The sequence below is a fragment of the Podarcis tiliguerta genome (assembly GCF_965153285.1).
Source record: "Podarcis tiliguerta genome assembly, chromosome: 8".
NCBI classification, from domain to species: Eukaryota; Metazoa; Chordata; class Lepidosauria; order Squamata; family Lacertidae; genus Podarcis; species Podarcis tiliguerta.
The window spans coordinates 66669279-66683624 of record NC_139541.1 but is presented as its reverse complement, the minus strand read 5'-3'; the positions used below and the strand labels follow the sequence as shown (position 1 = coordinate 66683624).

The window sequence follows — 14346 nt, the reverse complement described above, 5'->3', positions numbered from 1 at the left end:
TGTAACACTGAGGTCCTGTTTGCAAGCTTCCTAAGGACACGTGGTTGGCAACTTAGAATGGGATGCTTAGCTAGGTGGGACTTTGGTCTGATCTTAAAAATGCAAATAAGAAAGATATTGGAGTTATTGCATGGCAGGAGAAGGTCACAGAGATTTCATGAGCATAACAAAGATGCATTAGAGGAGTACTTCCAAGCTGCATACCTGCTCTTTTAAAGGCAGCAAAATCCCATCCAGAACCAGAAGGTGGCCTGTCTTAAGGAAACAGAAACCACCAATGCACAAAGCCTCTGTCTTCCCATGGTTCAGTCACAGACACATAAGGGCAGATATATATATATATATATATATATATATATATATATATATATATATATGCCTTCTCAGGAGGGAAATCCCAGTAAGTTCAGTACAGTGGTACCTCGGGTTACATATGCTTCAGGTTATATACACTTCAGGTTACAGACTCCGCTAACCCAGAAATATTACCTTGGGTTAAGAACTTTGCTTCAGGATGAGAACAGAAATCGTGCGGCGGCAGCATGGCAGCAGCGGGAGGCTCCATTAGCTAAAGTGGTGCTTCAGGTTAAGAACAGTTTCAGGTTAAGAACGGACCTCCAGAACGAATAAATTTTTAACCCGAGGTACCATGGACTGTTTGGGTGGGACTGAGAGGCCAAACACCGGTTTCTGGCACCAGTTCCTACAGCACGGCTGGGGGTTTCATTACAGCATTAAGGCCAGAGCCCAAACTGGTCTTGTGAGATGCTGCAGAAGCAAAAGCCATCTGAGTTTCTTAACGATTATGGATTCAGGGGTACTTCTGTGGAAGGCACGAACATAGGAAGCTGCCGTGTACCAAGTCAGGTCAATGGTCCATCTAGTTCAGCATGGTCTACATTGATTGGCAGTGGCTCTCCAGGGTTTCAGGCAGGAATCTCTCCCAACCCTACCTGGAGATTCTGGGAATTGAACCTGGAACCTTCTGCATGCAAGGCAGATGATATACCACTGAGCTACGGCCCTGCACAAACAAAGCATTCCCCTCCCACATCAATATTCCCACCTATACCATCCCCACCCCATACTGTAAGGCAGGAGGACAGCCAGGCTCCCAGCATCTGAAGGCACCTTGTAGAATTTGGTCAGCACCTGGATGGGCGACTCCTGGGGAACCACATGTCCGTCACCTTGGCTTCCATGTTGGAAGAAGGGCAGGATAAAAATGCAATTAAATGAACAAACAATCTGCTTTTTTTCCCTTTCCATTTATTACAACTTAAAGTTTGTATTTTACAGAGCTTTTTATATTAAAAAAGTTAAAAAAATAAATATATGTACATTTATGTCCAAACATTGGGATGCTACATATTGAGTTTGCATAGACAGGGATGCATTATGGACACAGAACTTTTCACCTGTCACTTAAATTGCATCGATCTACCACTGCACAGGAAAAGGCTTGACATTGTCCTTTGTGCGCACCATTCCCACTTCCCGAGACAGCAGCAGATCCTTTGAGGCCAAACAAAATCTTCTCAAGTGCAAATACAAATGGATCTCTTCTTATTTTAGATGCCGTCGCATTGTGATCTAAAGATTCACATGTGACCTATGCATCAGACTGGCTTCCCAAACCCCTCATCGCCGTTAGATTTGAAGCATATTTTAAGAACATTATTTTGCTCATGCTCGGGTTACAACACAGACATCCCAGCATCAACAGACAGACTTTAAACCATAACATTAATGTGTTAAGCCTACAGCATCCAGACCGCAAACCCCAATATGCATTTATCTGGAGCACTGATGCATTTGCATTAATTCAATGTGGGCTTTGTTTGTTCTCCATGCTTTGTATAACAGAAGCTACAGTGCATGAGCATAGTAAATAAAGTGCCTGGTGCGATAGGCGTAGAGGGGATTCTACTAGCCAGGGGCTGAATTGCTTTGTTCCCATAGGATCAAGGAAACCCAATGATGATATTTGACTTTAAGCCATTTGGCAGGGGATCTGCATCATTCCAAAAGACACTGTCTACTGAATGTCTTTATCCTCACCACCAATTGCCTGAATATATATATATAGTGATCTGTTCATTGATAAATCTGTGCCCAGTCCTGGCCCAGTAGACAGACTAAGAGAAGGACTATGCATTTATTTGATTATTTTGTGGGGCAGGAGATTATGTGATAGTTTTAAGACTGAGTCATTTTCTTATTATATGTACAGGGTTACATTTTTGGAAAAGTCCCCCATGCAGAAAGCTAGCACATCAGGGAGAAACTTAGCTCAGATGTGCTACTTCTCCATATGCAGGATTTAATTATTTTTGACAGGAAGAAGCACTAAGCCGCAGTCCAGAGTCTAAAGTTCCAGAAGAATCTACTCTATAGTTTCCCTGAATATGTAGGCAGAACATGTCTCATTCAGAAAGCTGGCAGAAAAGGCTTTCCCTTCTCCTGCCTAAACCCGTTTCTTCCTGGCATTGCATTTTCTGCACTTCAAAAAACTTGGGATGAATTCAAACTGGAGGTTTCTTAAAAGCCCGGGATATGACAGCTCTAACGCAGAGGTGGAGAACCAGTGGTCCTCTCCTCCAGATGTTGCTGGTCTCTAACTCTCATTGACACCAGCCAATGGGCCCCATGGTCAGGGATGATAGGAACTGTAATCCTCCAACATCTGGAGGACCACAGGCTCCCCCTATAAGGAGGCCAGTTGTTTCACTGAATACAAAAGAAGTTGCCTCTAATAAAATCTGTGCTTCTTCAGATTTCCAAACAGTTTTGAGAGCACAGTAACAGTTGCCTCACCATGTATCCCCCAACCTACCAGTGATACTATCCTCATGTGATCTGAACTGCCAAACCAAGTGACCATGCAGTGTTTATAAGGGCCCCCTCTAAGGACGCTATGCTAAAAGTAATCTTGTCAGAAGCATTCTAGCCCACCCATAATATATCCATAGGATATTGTGGGACATAAACACTACAACCAAGCCAACTTAGTCATGCCAAGATGGTTGTGTGTCTGCCTTATAATTCAACCCACCACCACCACTGCCATTTACAGTGCCACTGCAAAGGTTGCAAGATAAGCAGCGACAGAGTAAAGATGGCCCAAACAGTAAATTGGTCATGTAGCCAAGCAATGCTATGACCACTTTAGCACATGAAATTGACCTCTGTTGTGGAACCCCTCAACCCAAGTTCTACAGTGCACCAACCTGGCTGAGTAACTGGTCCTCACTATGGGCACATCTGTATGACACATTTAAACCAGTTTAAACCATCACAGCTCCAAAGAAGAACCCTCAGGGACTTTGGCTAAAGAGAGCCTTTGGTTAGGGGTGTATGGACATTGATTCTCAGTTTCCATGGAGTTCTCCATTCACTGTTCCCACCTCATTGTGTACAAAATTCACTGAAACTCCACTGAGTAGGCTAGATATCTGAGGAGCGTCTGAGCAACGTTCTTCCTCTTTGAGGGCCTTCTGCCAATGCATGAAGACCTCTCTTTTACAGATGGCATTCGATCTGCCAAGTCATTAGTCAGCTCCCTGAAATATTGGCTTTATCTGCTGTTACTTCTCTCAGTGATCTGTTGTTGTTACTTGTATTTTGCTAGTGTTTTATTGTTACTGTATTTTACTGTTATTTGTTGTATTTTTAAGGAAAGACAAGTTAAAATATTTTTCATACCTAAAATCATGTGGCTCTCTGGATGTCGCTGGGACTCCAAATCCCATTATCATTAACCATTAACTCCCAGCGGCTGCTGTGAGTTGGAGTCCAATAGCATTTGGAGGGCCACACCCCTGAAATGAACAAGCACCCCTGAACTATAAACAAGAAAGCTCCTGCAAACATTTGGGATGTTAATGCTACCTGAGCACGATTTGAGCCACCTCTTCAAGCAGCCCAGAGAAGGTCATGCGAAATTGACAGGCAGGTTGAAACTAACGATCAGTTTCATGCCTATAGTGAAGGGGCTTTTCAAAAGTCAAGTTTTGCGATTCTAACCATTTCAGCATTTGCAGTGTGGAACTTGCTAATGCAGGGCATGTTGCTTAAACTTGTAGAGTTGTGTGCAAGGTCTTTAAAGAACAGCAGTGGAACTGGGAGGCTCACACACAGACACACAAGTGGTCCGAGAATTCTCTTCTCTGTGCAAGTGAAATTGACAGGCAACTAACAACTCCATAATGAACACTAAGCAACACTTAGAAGTTATCTGTCTGAGACCTTGGAGAGCCTTCACTCACCAACGGCAGAGGGCTGGATGAAATAATGCCCTGATTCAACATGAGCAGCTTCGTGTGTAGTTCTGTGAAACGGCTAATGCTCTCTACCAAAGGCTCAGTTCCCTCACACAGCTATTATTCCTGGGGCTTCTTAATTGGGGTGGTGATGGCTAAATTGGTTTAAATGTGCAATGAAGATGTGCTTTTGAACTCCTGCCTCCACCCCAGCTTTGCTGATCCTTTTCTGGTCCTTCCCCCTGCCCCCCGCTTTTTTGAGCCATCAACTTCATCAAGGCTTAAGTTACTCGCTGAGAACAAGATTTCAAATTAACTGAGTAGAGCTAAGTTGCTGCAAAGCAGGCTGATCCAACAAGGCAAATGGGACACTGCCCCACCAATCTCAGTATTGATTCCTCCAAGCCCACCAGTCGTCTTTCTTACAACCAGTCCAGAAGGTGACCCTGGCCCTGCCTGCCTGCCCGTTCCTCAGCCTCCCTTTTGCCCTTGTAAAACTCAGCAAGGAGGAAGATTGAGACAACAGTAGAATTCGTTGGCTCCCCTCCATCTACTGATGTCTTCCTTTGTGCCTGCCATACCAGTCCCAATGGCCACTAGGAAACACTAAATTGACTTACTGGGGGGGGGGGGGAGTTGTTGTTACCAATAACAGACTTTTAGCAAATTCATTACCAGAAATAGGAATGTCTATTCAATGCACACCTTTTCATGTTGCGCAGGAGAGTAGAGGCAGATGTGAGGCAGGCAACAACAACCGGAATAAAAGGAGCAGTCGGTAAAACCAGCCAAACTATGTTTAAAGTCAAACGTTGGGAAAAGGAGAAGCAGACTAGACTAGGTCCTGAGGTAGGGGTGTTTGGAAGGATCCACATGTGGCGACGGAGTCCGTAACTGCATTTGCCTTCCTCCAAAGTGCTGGCTCTTTACACTGAGATCTGCTATGAGTTCCTGTTGGTATCCAGGAAGAAGATCTCCTCTCTTGTCCCAACAAGCTGGACAGATCTTCCCAAGGTGCAGTAAAAAGGAGAGGCTATTGTCTCTTTAGGATCACCTTTGATGTACCAAGGGGGCTGTGCTACTGCCTCCACGGTTCCTTGCCCCTTTCTCCAGCAGCTGTTTCCATGGATTTCTTTCCATCTCTTCCAATGGTCCTCCAATCTTTCAACTTCCCACAGAGTAGGAGATTCTTTGCAATGGCAGGACTCTGCGTGGTGAAGGTGAACAGCACCCCCACCCTTCTTGCTTTGTCTTCCATATGATCTCCCCTCATTTAAGTGCTGCTAGTTTGGAAGTCCTCAGCGAGTCCTGCTGCTTCCAGGTGAACGAGGCATTTGAAAGAGCAAGGCGCCCTACAAAGCAGAAGAGATGAAAATGTCAGCACCTCGTGCAATGGCCTCTTGGCATTCTCTTTGGGGAGCTGGCCTTGAACTTGCTGGGCCCAGTCCAGAGAGCCCCTGTTGTAGCTTTAAGGCAGGGATAAGGAACCAATGGCCCTCCTGATGTTGTTGCACTGCCAACTCCTATCAGCCTCAACCAGCACTCCCAGTGGTTAAGGATGATGTGAGTGGTAGACTCCACATCACAGCTTTAAGGCTTGCAAAAATTGCAAACGTGTGGCTTCTGCTAAGCCCTGAAGCCCTATGATGGGAACACTCATTCCTGGGGAAATTCTGCCTTCTAAGGCATTCCTAAAGGCAGAGGAGCAACCTTAATTAGGTCTGTTTCTGCCCAGTTTTGTTTTAATGCCTATGGAAACATAGCCGAAATTGTAGAAAATGGAGCAAGATATTCCACTATAGATTATAGGGGTCTCAGTGTTAAATTGGGGAGAGGTCCTCCTTAGTGATGACTGAGCTTCCCTGGACTCTAATCAGACTGACTCAGATTAATCCTAGATGCTTTTCCAAATATAGTTTGTCAACTTGGTCTGAGTCAGTGCAAACCCATTCAGATTTGATCACACCCAGCAGAATCTCATCCCAGCGCAGCTCTTTGGAAAATGACATTTTCCATTTCTATTTGTGCTAAGTAGGGTTAGTTTACTCTTCATCTTCCTCCCTGCTTAATTCTACAAGGACAACCCTGAGTCTAAGGAGGAGGCAGTTGGCAGCTGGTGCCAGTTTCTGGGCTGGATGGAAGAAATATAGCAGACAGCTAGAGCTAGCAGAGATCAAAGAGAGTGATAGGACAACGTGCCTGATTTGCTCTTGGAGGTAGAGCATCAAATTTGCATACAGAAAGTCTCAGGTTGAATCCCAAGCAACTCCAACTAGGGCTGGGAGAGACCTCTGCCTAAAACCCCGGAGAGCCACTGCCAGTCAGTGTAGACAATGCTGAAGTGGATGGACCATTGGTCTGCCTCAGTAAAAGGCAGCTTTTTATGTTCTGTGTCCCTCACTTGCCCTAATGGATGAGCCTCTGCTATATTTACCTCCATGCTTCCCAGTGAATGAACCTGGTAACAGTGATATTGATATGTAGCAAAGAGTGACCAGAAAATCCATCCAAACTACATGTAACTTTCACAGAGAGGAATGTAACAGACTACTTTGCGCTTTTGTGAGGAAGCACCCCAGAATGGTGTCTGGAATATTTATTGGCTGATATAAATAAGCTAACAGTGGCCATGTTTCTCCTTTCTGCACAAAGGTCTCACAAGATGATACTTTCATTTCAATTGTAATTTGTGTGTTGTGTTTTTAGAAAACAGTATTTTAAATATGGGGACGTGGGTGGCGCTGTGGGTAAAAGCCTCAGCGCCTAGGGCTTGCCGATCGAAAGGTCGGCGGTTCGAATCCCCGCGGCGGGGTGAGATCCCGTCTTTCGGTCCCTGCTCCTGCCCACCTAGCAGTTCGAAAGCACCCCCAGGGGCAAGTAGATAAATAGGGACCGCTTACTAGCGGGAAGGTAAACGCCATTTACGTGTGCAGCTCTGGCTCGCCAGAGCAGCGATGTCACGCTGGCCACGTGACCCGGAAGTGTCTTCGTACAGCGCTGGCCCCCGGCCTCTTGAGTGAGATGGGCACACAACCCTAGAGTCTGTCAAGACTGGCCCGTACGGGCAGGGGTACCTTTACCTTTTACCTTTATTTTAAATATGTGTGTGTGTCACCCTTTGTATTATATTGTATTTTAAACAAGCATTGTGTTTTAACGCTCACGCTTCTATTCTTTGTGTGGTCTGCTTTAGTGTCTTTGTGGCCATACAATTCCCTGCGGGCTTCAAAGGTGAGGGGAAGCCACAACAGCTGAACATTTGTTTCCATGCATTTTGAAGTCATGCATTTATAGATGCGCCCAATCATCTCTGGAAGCAGAGTGAACACAAAATATGAGAGAGAGAGAGAGAGAGAGAGAGAGAGAGAGAGAGAGAGAGCATTTATATAGGACCTTTACCTGAGAACTTTCAGAAGTTTGTCTTGCGGGGCTTTGCACTACGGCTCTGGAGAAGTTTTACCAGCAGTCCTGTGTTTGTGGTAAGCCGTGGATTTCTGAAATCCCTGCAGAGTTGAAACAAGTTGGTGCATATCTTATGAGATAGTGCTCAAAGGAGTCCAGATAATTATTTTATTTTTAAAAGGCAGCGCCCTGCAAACCACGCTAACCCTATCCAGAGTGGACCAGTGGTGAGCCATGGTGAGTAGAAACCAGGACCTGAGAGACCATGGTTCAAATCCCCACTAAACAATGGGGCAAGACTAACTTAGGTCTATTAGTTCCAATAGGTCTACTCTGAATAGAACTTAGCTGGATAACACCCAATATCAGCATTTCTTAAGTTTAGTGATGGCCTAGCCACCCTTGAGGCAACCACCTGTAGGTGAAAAGATTCACAGAGACAGCAGATCTGGCCTCCAAGGAATGCATTGTCCACTACCAATGGCATAATGCCAGAGACAGTTGCGACACCCTTTTTGGAGGCTGGATCTGCCACCTCCTTGGCAGTGTCCCTGCCCCCCATGTTGTCTCTGCTTCCCACTCTTGTTCGCGATGTAGAGCTTTATTCCTCCCTCGTTCCTGATATACATCTTCGCTCACCTTGTCTTCCCTGACAGGCTGGGGTGGGGCGGCAGGAGAGCACCAGTTTAGGGTTAAAAACAGATTTTCTGTTTTGCTATGTTTTGTTTTTTTATTTTGGCAACTAACCCGTTCTCAGAAATTTTTACAGCCAGATTTATTACTCCTAGGTTTTCTAAGAAGACGATAGAACGACACGGTGACCCTACTTTCCCTTTCCATGACCTGAACACATCCTTACGTTATGCAACTCTCCATTTACGGCTTATAGACTGAGAAGGTGTGTCTCGGTTGCACAGCGAGGGGTTCAGAGTCTAAAAAGATAGTCACTCCTTTTTACAAAAAGAAAGAAGGCAGAGTCATTCTAAAGGCTGAGAAGGCCTGGGCTGGTTTAGTTAGGGGCTGGCCGTAGTGAGAAAGGATGATAGAGTAGTTGGGCCACTGGCCCAATCCAGCAGCCTCTACTTATGCCCCTGAGGAGGGAGAGAGGAAAAGAGGGAGCTGGATCTGTTGCCAAAGAGACTAATTTGCAAACCCTAACCACCCCTCTTCCAAGCCCCACAACACAAAGACAAAAAGTTGCAGCCCAACTCTCCCCTGTAAAGTAACACACATTCTCACTCCTTCCTCTCTCCAGAGTTTGTTTGTGAACAGACACACAGGCCTCTTTTCAGACAATTCATAACCTTTTGCATGTTCAATACTGAGCTTAGCCCATGGCAGTGAACCTGTAGCTCTCCAGTAAAACTAAGCCATGCTTTAACTATGGTTAACTAAATCATGGTTTGTAACACTCATAGGAGCCAACTCCTAGGAGCCAAGGGGTCTTCAGGGCCCTCAATAAAATATTTGAGGGGGTTGGGACCCCTAAAGTTGATGGGCCTTCTCATTCAAATGGTGTGCATGCACTGTGTCATGGGATCAATTATGTGGGGAGGAGCTTACCTGTCCTCCCCCCCCCCCCAATATTTTATTCAAGTTGGTATCCCTGATAAGCTAATTGGATGAACTCAGCCCTGTGATTTAACTAAGGATTATTAACTGAGGATAGTAATGGAGTGAAAGTTAATTCAGTTCACTTTTAAAGGTGAAGGTCACTTATTCAATACCTTCTGAAGCAGTATGTGAATCAAAACAATGGTCACCTTTTGCACTTTTCTGAATTTTGCAGTGAAGTTTTCCAGAAAAGTAATGTGTACAAAGTATGCATAAAAATGCTTAGATTGGTGAAAATAGTATACAAAAGGGCATTATATGAGGAGAAATTGCCTTGCCAAAGTATGTATTGGGCAAAATTGCACAGATAAAATGGGTTTATTGGGAGAAATGTGCTGATGAATTTTCATGAGTTGGTTTTTTTAAAAAAAAAATCACTGCAGAAGTATGGGGAAACTTAATCTACAACTGGGAAAAATGAAAAACAGAAAGAAGCAAAATTGGCAGATCTATGGTTAACAGATGTGCATTAACTAAGGTCTGTAGTTGCTTTATAAATATTGGCCTAGGTTAACCATAGTTTAGCATTACATTCAAACTCAAATATCATTGAGTTGAGATCCCCATCATCCCTGATCATTAGCCATGGGTGTTAGAGATAAGAACATATGGAGGCCCCCGAGTTGAGAAAGGCTGGTCTAAGGATAGGGACACATCTGAACACTTACCAAGGCTTGCCATGGCAGAAGGTCGCACAGACACTGTCCTTTGAATGCGAGCACTCACACCTGCTGAGTGATCTCTTCCGACGCCTTTGTGTATTACCCAGACCGTAGGGCGTGGAGTGGCTGATTAGGAAAAAACAAATTGTTAACTTCTATCCTTTATCAGAAAGGAAGGTTTATGGTGTGGGCCTGGCCGGAAGCCAAGCAAACTTGACAATAACAAGTCTCGTTTGCAGTTGCCATGTGATAAAAGCCATGCCATCTCACCCTCCCGTTCTCACTCTGTCGGCCTTTATTTCCACAGGCAAGCAGCGGGCTGCAAGTGGGTTGATGCCCTTGTTGTCCTTGCCTAACAATATAAGATTTGGGGATTGCCCATATTAAGGAGGAAGGTATAATGGGACCTCACCAAACAATGGCTGTCAGTGCTATGAGCATGGCTACTCAGAAGTAAGCTCCACTGAGGTCAATGGCACTTACTCCCAGGTAAGGGGGATGTAGGCTTGCAGCCAAAGTCAGGTGCCTTTGGTTCCTATTGAAATAAATGTGCAAAGTTCATTCGGGATAACTTGAACTCCATTATTTTTAATGGGATCAAAGTGTAATCCAACCTCAAACCTCTACACACCAGATTTATATTTATATCCTGCTTTTCCTCTCTGGAGCGCAAGAGCACATACATGGTTCTCTTGCCCCCCCCCTCCACACATGCACACATTTGAACTTCATAAAAACCCTGTGACAGGCATTAAAGTAAGAGATGGTGCCTTGCCTGTGGTCACCAAGCAAGCTCCATTCAGAGTCTCCTCTCTTTTCTCCCTTTACCCATCCCCATTCCTCACAACAGCCCTTTGAGGGAGGCTGGGCTTCCTAGGCAGGGGTGGATTTGAACTCAGATCTCTGGTGCTCTGGACACTGTCATGTCAGCAGAGAGGCCTCACTGTTCCAGCTGCACAGCAAGGCTTGTTCACATGCTCCTTACAGGCAGAACGTGCATCGGAGGTGTGTTTTTAACAATATAAAAATCTATTGCGAATTCTAACAAAAGGCAGAAGATGCTTAAAGACAGGGTTGCTCTGTCATTCTCCACCATCTAAATACAGCCTCCTGTTAGGCTTGTCATGTTTCCTCCGCAAACACGTTTGAGAATGGCATGCTCTTTTTCAGAGTGAGTCGTTACTCAAGACCGCACGTTAGCAGGCATAATTAGAACCACACCTGAGCCAGTCGTCTCTTTGGCTCGGATCTTAAGCTGCTTGCAAGAGAGATTGCTTGAACGCTGCCCAGATCTCTGTTGTATCATGCAAGGGGCAAGTCTCCTTCCCAACCAAACGCTGGATCGAAAGGCCAGCCCACCTCAGCTCTTTAGAAACACCAACTGGGGAGCAGCTGCCACGTAAAATATCTGTGGCTGTTGCAAGAGAGAAGGACGGTGGCTCACAGGTAAAACACATGCTTTTGGGTGCATGCAGAAGGGTCCAGGTTCAATTCCCAGCATCGCCAGGTAGGGTTGGAAATGTCCTCTGCCTGAAACCTTGGAGAGCCGGTCACTTGTCCTGCTCTAGCCAGGGGTGCCTAGGACATTAGGGCAGCAGTCCAGCCCTACCCCCCACATGCTGAAGTCCAAGAGACAGGACCCCAAGATGTAGCAGGATTGACCTACCACACTTAGAAGCATGAGATGGATGACCAATGTAAGATGGGAGGAATGGAGAGAAGCCATAAGACCATTAAGTCCGGTGTCTAAAAGGGTAGCCCATCTGCTTTGCATGCAGAAGGTGTTGGAATCAATCTCCTGGAGAGGCTGGGAAAGATTTCTTGCATAATACTGCAGAGAGCTGCTGCCAGTCAATACTGAGCTAGATGGACCAGGAGTCCAAGTCAGTGTTAAGGCAGTTTCCTATGTCCCAATGGATCTAACTGTGCCGCTAGCTCAGACCTAGCAATCTTCCCTCTGTGCTGCAGTCCCCTGTCCCCCCCCCCCCCCCCCGGCAATACTCACCCTGGTGTGTTGATCCAGATAATATCAAGGTGACAGAAGTAAACACACTCTTTGTCCATCCAGTTGAGGCAGGAGCAGCGCTTGGTCCTCAGGTGCCTGCCGCTGCCTGCTGCCAGGTGAGGCTCTGCCGGAGGGAGGCCCAGGCCTGCCAGAGGAGAAAATGACAGGCAGAGGGATCAGTCCCTGAACTCTTCAGACTGGAAGCACCAGGAATGCAGCATGGTATGTAAACAGAGCAATTAGCCTGCCACCTAGTTGAGAGGAGCATTTCTATTTTAGCCATTTTATAGCCGCCAAGGCCTTACAGATTAGGGCTGCGGGGGTTGTAAAAATGTTCTGCTGTTGCTGACAACGGTTTGCATACTGCAATTCTGAAGAGCTCAGTGAGAAGAAAACTGAAGCCAGGTGAAAACCTCGGAGGAGACCCACATTGAGAGCATACTGGAAGCAAGCACATTGGCAAACAATCACCAGCAGTAGCAGTAGCTATTGCCCAGCATATGCCTACAGCATATGACTTAAGGTGAGCATAGAATCACAGACTTGGGAGGGGCCCAATGGCCATCTAGTCTAACCCCCTGCAATGCAGGAATAACATTTAGAGAATATGTAAGTATTATTTTTACTGCAATAAATCATCATCATCACCACCACCACCATCATTGTCCTGGCTCCTTTGCCAACCATAGAACATGTGTGCAAATTATTGGCGTGCCAAGGATCGATTTTTTGCATGCTCCCAAATGCACAGAGCACTCCCTCCCTTTCGTTATTTTTGGCAAGCAAGGGGGGAGGAGAATGCACACAAAGAGAGAAAATGAGAGCAAAAACTCTTTCCAAGAAAAGGGGGGGAGGGATATGTTACGATTTCGCCACCTCTCTTGGCAAAGCCCTAAGGGAGCTGTTTCGGTCTCGCTCGCTGCTGGCATGTCACAGCGGCAGCGGCAAGGCATCGCTGCAAGGCGGGACAGGTTGACTTCGCTGCCTGTTGCTCTCCAAGCCAATTTGCTCGGGAAGTTGCAAGAACAACAGAGACGGAGCAGGAGCCGCTGTCAGAGATAGAGAGGGCGGACTGCTAAAAGGAAAAAGGGAAATCTGGGGGCGGGGTTGCAGCCAATGCTAGTTCTACTCAGAGTAAACCCACCGAAGTTAATAGGCATGAGTAACTTAGGTTCATTAATGGGTCTACTTTGAGCAGAACTAACTGGGCCACAATCCATGGGGAGGTTGCCTTAGACAGAGTCAGATTACACGTCCATCCAGGTCCGTATCATCTACTCTGATTGGCAGCAGGTACCCGGGGTTTCAGACAGGGGTCTCACCTGGAGATGCTGCGGACTGAGCCTTGGGACCTTCTGCATGCAAAGCAGATGTTCTGCCACTGAGCTACAGGCAAATGCCCCGTGGAGCTACAATCTATGATCCTGCCTTATAGCGGTTCAGAACATCGGTCCATCCAGCTCAATAGTGCCTCCACTGACCGGCAGCAGCACCTCTCCAGAGTTTAAGGCAGGGAGGGAGCTTTCCCCAGCCCCCTTTCTGGAGATACCGGGTATAGAACCTGGGATCTTCTGCTCCCCCCCCCCCCCGCCCGCCCCCTGCAAATCAGATGCTCTCCCCGCTGAAGCTAGCTTCGTTTGCAAAGTGCGCAGGGGATGCCGATTTTTAAAACCAATGCAAAAAATTAAAATAACATCAGAACAGCAAAAAAGACGGAGGAGAAAAAAAAATTCCTGTTGATTCTCTCACCTTCTTCCAGCAGGACGCAAAGGGTGATTGCAAGGGAAAAGAAACAGGAGGGATTGTTTACCATTGTGGCGAACTTAATCCTTTAATGGGCAGAAAGCTGAGCTCTCCCTGGCCAGAGCTGCAAAGAGGCTCTTCTGAAGCTTCTCGGGCTCCGCTGCAGGTGCTTTATAGCTCCGGTGCCTGGCGCGTCACACAACAGGCACGCGGGCACGCCTCCTGCCTTCTCCCCCCCCCCCCCCCGCCCACCTTCCCTTGCCAAGGGACGGGGGCTCCCTCCGCAGCTGGCAAAGCATTGCAGGGCAGCGAGCCAAGCAGTCGAGGCAAACGCAGCCACCGCGGTCCCTGCTGCGGAAAGAAGTCTCCGGCTGCCCTGCTGGGGCAGGTAACGCGCCCTTAATAAGGACATCTGAGACGCAGTGGTGGCAGAGCGTTTGTTTGGCTCGCAGGAAGTCCTGGGTTCTAATTCTGCCTGGAACCCTGGAGCGCCGCTGCCAGTCAGTGTTGACCGGACTGAGTCCGAGAGAAAGCAGCTTCACGTGCTCCTCCTGCTTTGTAGCAGGTTAGACAAAGCTAGTACAATTTTGCTGACACTGTCCGGCAGTAGTTCCCCAAGGTTTCGGGCTGGTTTCCCCACTGCCCTGCCCTGGCATTG

The 14346-nt window shown here is 46.8% G+C and overlaps 1 protein-coding gene across 1 annotated transcript; it reads right to left on the bottom strand.

Moving 5' to 3' along the window:
- Positions 1 to 2240: 2240 nt before the first annotated feature.
- Positions 2241 to 13830, bottom strand: EDN2 (endothelin 2). Its single transcript, XM_083452013.1, has 5 exons — positions 13695 to 13830; positions 11946 to 12090; positions 9947 to 10066; positions 7662 to 7765; positions 2241 to 5614 (listed from the first exon to the last, which is right to left on the bottom strand). The coding sequence occupies exons 1-4, from the start codon at positions 13756 to 13758 to the stop codon at positions 7672 to 7674; spliced, it is 423 nt and encodes a 140-aa protein (XP_083308139.1). The 5' UTR covers positions 13759 to 13830; the 3' UTR covers positions 2241 to 5614; positions 7662 to 7671.
- Between the last annotated feature and the right edge of the window lie 516 nt (positions 13831 to 14346).

Excerpts from the sequence above, each read along its gene's own strand:
- EDN2 (XM_083452013.1), bottom strand. The coding sequence starts at position 13,758 with ATGGTAAACAATCCCTCCTGTTTCTTTTCCCTTGCAATCACCCTTTGC. Across the intron at positions 10,067-11,945 it reads ATCTGGATCAACACACCAGG|CCACTCCACGCCCTACGGTC; the intron begins GTGAGTATTGCC and ends TTTCCTAATCAG. Across the intron at positions 7,766-9,946 it reads TTCTGCCATGGCAAGCCTTG|GGATTTCAGAAATCCACGGC; the intron begins GTAAGTGTTCAG and ends TCAACTCTGCAG.